This window comes from Triticum dicoccoides, chromosome 7B (assembly GCF_002162155.2).
Source record: "Triticum dicoccoides isolate Atlit2015 ecotype Zavitan chromosome 7B, WEW_v2.0, whole genome shotgun sequence".
NCBI classification, from domain to species: Eukaryota; Viridiplantae; Streptophyta; class Magnoliopsida; order Poales; family Poaceae; genus Triticum; species Triticum dicoccoides.
Genome location: NC_041393.1, coordinates 123,586,085 through 123,592,064, shown reverse-complemented (window position 1 = coordinate 123,592,064; position 5,980 = coordinate 123,586,085). Strand labels below are relative to the sequence as shown.

At 49.1% G+C, this 5,980-nt stretch overlaps 1 protein-coding gene across 1 annotated transcript; it reads left to right on the top strand.

The window, feature by feature from the left end:
• Nucleotides 1-1,607: 1,607 nt before the first annotated feature.
• LOC119335956 (peroxidase 1-like) lies at nucleotides 1,608-2,874 on the top strand. Its single transcript, XM_037607999.1, has 2 exons — nucleotides 1,608-1,877; nucleotides 1,971-2,874. The coding sequence occupies exons 1-2, from the start codon at nucleotides 1,668-1,670 to the stop codon at nucleotides 2,748-2,750; spliced, it is 990 nt and encodes a 329-aa protein (XP_037463896.1). The 5' UTR covers nucleotides 1,608-1,667; the 3' UTR covers nucleotides 2,751-2,874.
• Nucleotides 2,875-5,980: the final 3,106 nt, after the last annotated feature.

The window sequence follows — 5,980 nt, the reverse complement described above, 5'->3', positions numbered from 1 at the left end:
CTGACGGCGGCTGGGGGAGGGAAGAGGGCCGTCGGTGCATGGAGGAGGGGGAGGGGGGCTGGCGGCGGCTAGAGGTAGGAGGGAGGAGCTTACCTAGGGCGTCAACGGAGGAGTGGAGGAGAAGGAGCTCTCGGACGGCGACAATGCGGCGACGGCGGGAGGAGCACAGCGACACACAATGAGAGAGGGAGAGTGAGTGAGTGAGGAGGGGGAGAGACAGGCGGAGAGGATCTGGATGAGGTAGCCGTAGCAGCAGCGCTTGTCTAGGATACACGCTACTCTTATGATCAATAGCAGTAGCGCGGTTTAAAATAAGGCGCTACTGCTATAACTAGCTTGGGGGTGAGGTCGTGGCAACTATAGCAGTAGCGCAGCTTACTACAGACACGTTGCTGCTATTTTTATTTCAACAGTGCGTTTTGTCGACACGCGCTACTGCTAAATAGTATTAGCGCCTTATTTTGAAGCGCGCTGCTGGTAAGATTCTGTGTATAAGGTTTTCCCTAGTAGTGGTTGACGACATCAAGCAACATAGCACTTAGGGGTATGAAGCAATTATTCGGAAAATCATAGAGTACTCTAGTGTTTTTAATCTTTGTAATTTGTTCATGAATTTAGGAGTTCGAATTTCGAGACTCATAGTTTAGCAAAGCGTGCTTTAAATTTAGGGGTTGGCCGTCTCGTTTGGTTAGGCAAACCCGATGACCTATTTTCGTTCGTATAAACATCGCGACGAATCAATAAAGCTTCACAAGATTGTCTCAAAAGAAAAAGAAAAAACTCCCTCCCCCTGCTATCGTCAGATGTATATTCGAGTCCTTAATATATTTATTACATGCATCTGTGTTTTCAGAAGTAAACGGAACTTCTCTTTCGAGCTTGCTGCGTGCATGCAGTTTGCATCGCTGCTAGATGTGATTGATTTCTTGGAACAGCTATGTCATCCTTTCAGCCTCGGAACAATGGTGCGCGTACGTGCTGCTTACTGCCTTTGCTACCGTGTCATGCAAAGTAGTTCTCGCCTGTACAGATGCATGACAGAAGGCATCGAATCGTCCGTTAGTCCGTCCGTTGACGACCTGGCCTCATCTCCACGTTGCCATCGGGCCATTGCCACCGTCGCTGGATTCCTAGCTGGCTCAGCCACCCTACGTCGACCAGGAGGGGCACAGAAGCGACCACGGCACGACTGGGATCTTTAATTTGCATAGAGGATAGGGCGGCCCCGTCAAAAACACTCCAGCATTAACCTGATACTACATGTGAGGTTATTCTCTTGATGCAATCATGGCCTAATCAGATCATTGCGTCCTATCCTGTGATGAGACAGATGATAGATTGATGGCATGTTTCCATGGACGACACACTGGTCATGAACTGGCCTCGGCGCCATCTATTTTTCCTGCATTATTTGACTGGTTCGCTTAGCCGCAGTTGCGTACGTTTGATCATTGAGGCGGTTGTATGGAGGTGGAAGTTAGCACATGCGTGCATACGCAGCAACCCCAGGTTGTCACGCTGACACAATGCACCAAGTCTACGTCATCGGCCATCTATAAGTAGAGGGAGTTGCAAGGACAAAGATCACTCAACTACTAGTGCCAAAACGTTCTTGTCTGCGGCCACATAGTAAATTGTGCTTAATTTGGTGTAATCAGCTAAGGTCCATGGCGATCAGATCTTTGCTGCTCCCTCTGGCCCTGCTGGTTCTTGCAGCTAGCTCAGCTGCGGTGGCTCAGCTGGAGATCGGCTTCTACAGCAAGACATGCCCAGACGCCGAGAAGATCGTCCACGAGGAGATGGCCAAGATCATCGCCGCTGCGCCCAGCCTCGCCGGCCCGCTGCTCCGGCTCCATTTCCACGACTGCTTCGTCAGGGTAAGTCGTCGTTGAGCACTTGTCCTGTCTCACGTACAAACCTACATTATGCACACGAACACTAAGAAACATGCATGCAACGCGAAATTGCAGGGTTGTGACGCCTCTGTCCTGCTCGAATCCACTGACGGCAACGTGGCGGAGAAGGACGCCAAGCCGAACAAGAGCCTGCGAGGGTTCGGCTCCGTGGAGCGCGTGAAGGCCAAGCTCGAGGCCGCGTGCCCGGGCATCGTCTCCTGCGCCGACGTGCTCACCCTCATGTCCCGCGACGCGGTCGTGCTGGCCAAGGGCCCCTTCTGGCCAGTGGCGTTGGGAAGGAGAGACGGAAGGGTGTCCAGTGCCACGGAGGCCAGCAACGAGCTGCCTCCGGCCTCCGGCGACGTTCCTCTGCTCGCCGAGATCTTCGCCTCCAAGGGCCTCGATCTCAAGGACCTCGTCGTCCTCTCCGGCGCCCACACGCTCGGCACGGCGCACTGCCCGTCCTTCGCCGACCGGCTCTACAACGGCACCGGCGAGAACGGTGCCTATGGTCTTGTAGACCCGTCTCTCGACAGCGAGTACGCCGACAAGCTGAGGCTCAAGTGCAAGAGCCTTGACGACCGCGTTATGCTGTCGGAGATGGACCCGGGGAGCTTCAAGACCTTCGACACCAGCTACTACTGCCACGTCGCCAAGCGGAGGGGCCTCTTCCGCTCCGACGCCGCGCTCCTCTTCGACGCCACCACCAAGGACTACGTCCAGCGCATCGCCACGGGCAAGTTCGACGGTGAGTTCTTCAGGGACTTCAGCAAGTCCATGATCAAGATGGGAGACGTCGGCGTGCTCACCGGGGCCGAGGGAGAGATCAGGAAGAAATGCTACGCCCCCAACTAGAGTTCGTTGATTCTTGTAATTGTAGTTGTAAGTCGTAACTGCACGAGTTCGAGGATGTATGTCTGATACTGTTCATTGTAGTTGTATGATTTATTATCGTCAGTAATAACATTGAGGTAAAAAAACATTCTCTAACAATCATTGAATCGCTATCTTTATCTTCAAATTGTCAAAGACCTTTTTTGTCAGAATTACCACAAGTCCATTAAACAAACAAATTACAATGGGTACACACGTGGTCACTCGAAGAGACAAACAAAGCGCCAAGTGTCTTAGATTTCCACAAGAGAGCTCAGATTAACTGTTGGAGATCGATGTGCCCAACCTAATCATCATGCGTCGCCGGCCATCGCCGTCATATGGCACCGCCGGAGAAGGACATGAGCAACCTCCACACCAAAATCTGGAAGAACTCCATTGCAGACCATGCTGCTTTGTGAGCCTGATTAAATGGCCGGTCAAAGACGATGAAACCGAGTCTTTGTGGCACGTCGGCCGGAGATCATCTTCAAGTCTGCCAGATCCGCCGTCGTCGTCTTCATCCAACTTGGTCGGAGAAGAAGAGGAGCGCCGCAAGCCATCATCCGCACACCACACTCCACACATATACTCTGCACAAAACTGACGTAATCGCCCGAGAGGACACCAAACTCCAGCCAGCACAACCTAACATCGACGAAACCGAAGTCCGACGAGCCACAAGGGCCACCTGCTTTCCGACGGTGCCGATTGAAGCACCAATGGAGTGGGGAAGAAGCAGAGCCATCTTATTCTAACACGGCGTTGATCCCACCACTGATGCAACCAACGCCTCTGAGAAAAACTAAACCTACCCTATCTAGTCACCAGAGCAAAGTCACCAGGGTCCCCGATCCCTCGCGGTGCTGGAGCGGCAGCCGGAGGGGCCGAGGACCCACAGCCTCGCCGGCGCAGAGAGCAGGCAGAGAGATCGCTTTGGAATCGCATGTGCGTGTGAGGCGGTTCCAACGAAGCGGTTGGTTGGACGCAGTCACGCAGCTACTAGGCTACAATGACATTACTGTCACTAACGAAACTGATGAGTCTGCCGAGTGTTTTATGTCGGTTACTCGGCAAACCCTTTAAACCAGTGCATTGGAAAAACACTCGCCAAAGGTCCGGGCGCTCGGAAAAGGTTGTGCCATGTGTCTCTACTCGCCACGGTTAATGGAGAGGTGGAGGCCTGACCTTGTTTTCCGAGTGTTTGTCAAGCAACACTTAGCAAATGTTTTTTCAATTTTCTTTTTTAAAGATGTGCAACAGTTGTGGTGTGCTTGAAAACTTTTCTTGCCCTTTTCTTCCTTATCCCCATGATTTTCAACTATTTTCGGCCAGTTTCCCCTCCCCCCATCCTCTCTTATTGCCACCCTCCCCCCCCCTCTTTCCCACGTTTTCTCTCTCTCTCTCTCTCTTTCCCGCCCTTTCTCTACCACCAATTTATTCCTCTTGAATGTTTTCTCGCCTCCTCTCCCCCGCCCTTTTCTCCAACCATCCTCATCCTACAGAAGTCCATCACAGGTATGTTTGTGTTGCATCAGTGTGTTAGCCTCTCTCCCGTCCTTTTCTTCAAACACGATTTTGCACTGCTTTGTCGAGTGTTACACTCGACAAAGTGGACATGTGGCCATAATTGGTGCACCATAGCACGATTTGTCAAGCGCCGAGGCCTAGACACTTGGCAAGTGAACATGTCATGCCAGCTGGTGCGTTATGTCACACTTTTTTCAAGTTTCATTGCTGGTTGCACTCGGCATATGTTTGATCAGTTTCGTATTGTTGACACTCGACAAAGAGGTGATGCATGGCACGTTCAATGTAAACCCTCCGACACACAATAACCATGCTTTGTGGTATGTGCTTCAATGAGTGACATTGCAACAGGAGTGACATTGTTAACCTGGCCCCTCTCTGTACCCAGGAAACTACAGAGGGCAACAGGAGCCCTATGTCCACTCCGGGAAAAGATGGAACTTCCTCCCCACCTGGTGTGCAACAGCTCAAAGGAAAGAGAAAGGAACGTCCTCCTGTGGTGGAACCTAAGGTAAGAAGGAGTGAGAGACTGTTGCATATTAACAAAGGATTCAAAAAGAAAACCTGCCAAGATGACAATTGTATGGCTTTTATAGCTCAGCCTCCAGCTTGCAATAGCAAAGTCATTAAAAACTTGAATATCTCTTATTGCAAGATTGATGCAAAGAACTGCACTGAAGAAATCATTCAGAAGAAAAAGGTGAAGAAAGGGGGGAAGCAGCCAACATGGAAGGACTAAAACGAGACCTGCAAGAGAGAATAAGAAACAATAAAATGCTGCCATATTTCACCAATAGACCTAGAAAACAGACTTGTTCATGCTATGGATCTGTTTATGTATTAAGCACTTATGACTGCTTGTTCTCATCAGTGAACACTATCTTTATGTGGGCACTTATTTTGCTAAGCTGGGTCAGAACAATTAATCATGTGTGTGGGACTGTTGGACCTTGGATAATCTGTATTCCTTTCATATCTGTTTGTGGCTTCAATCATTTTGTGGAACAACATTTAGATCAATTGTCTCAGCATGAGTACAAATTGGATTATCTTGAATTGGAATGTTATGGGTATTAATTCCAGTGATAAGTGGTTGGCCATTTATAATAAGATCAAAGAATCAGGGTGTGCAATTGTCAGTCTACAAGAAACTAAAAGAGAACACTTTGATAGCCTATACCTAAAACAATTCTGCCCTAGAAGAATTAATAAATTTGAGTTTGTTCCTTCTGTTGGAGCTTCATGAGGACTGTTGGTTGCTTGGAATGATAATGTTTTCATGGAGAGTGCCTTTTCAAAAACAACTACTCCATTTCCATCAGGTTTACTTCAGTTCACAATGGAAGCACTTAGATCCTCACAAATATTTATGGGCCCTGTGACGTCGACAATGAAGGCAGAATCAATTTTTTAAACTGGTTCAAGGACATTCTAATGCCAGATGATAATAATGGGATCCTTGCAGGAGACTTTAATTATATAAGATATCCCACTAACAGAAATGATGGAGCAGGGGATACTACTCAAATGATGCAGTTCAATGAAGCCATTAGTTCATTGGCCCTGGTAGAGATCCCTCTCAAAGGCAGAAAATATACTTGGACTAATATGCAGCAAGCTCCACTTCTTGAGAAGATTGATTGGGTATTCACTTCAGAGCATTGGTCAAATGATTTCCAAAC

Excerpts from the sequence above, each read along its gene's own strand:
- LOC119335956 (XM_037607999.1), top strand. The coding sequence starts at position 1,668 with ATGGCGATCAGATCTTTGCTGCTCCCTCTGGCCCTGCTGGTTCTTGCA. Across the intron at positions 1,878-1,970 it reads TCCACGACTGCTTCGTCAGG|GGTTGTGACGCCTCTGTCCT; the intron begins GTAAGTCGTCGT and ends GCGAAATTGCAG.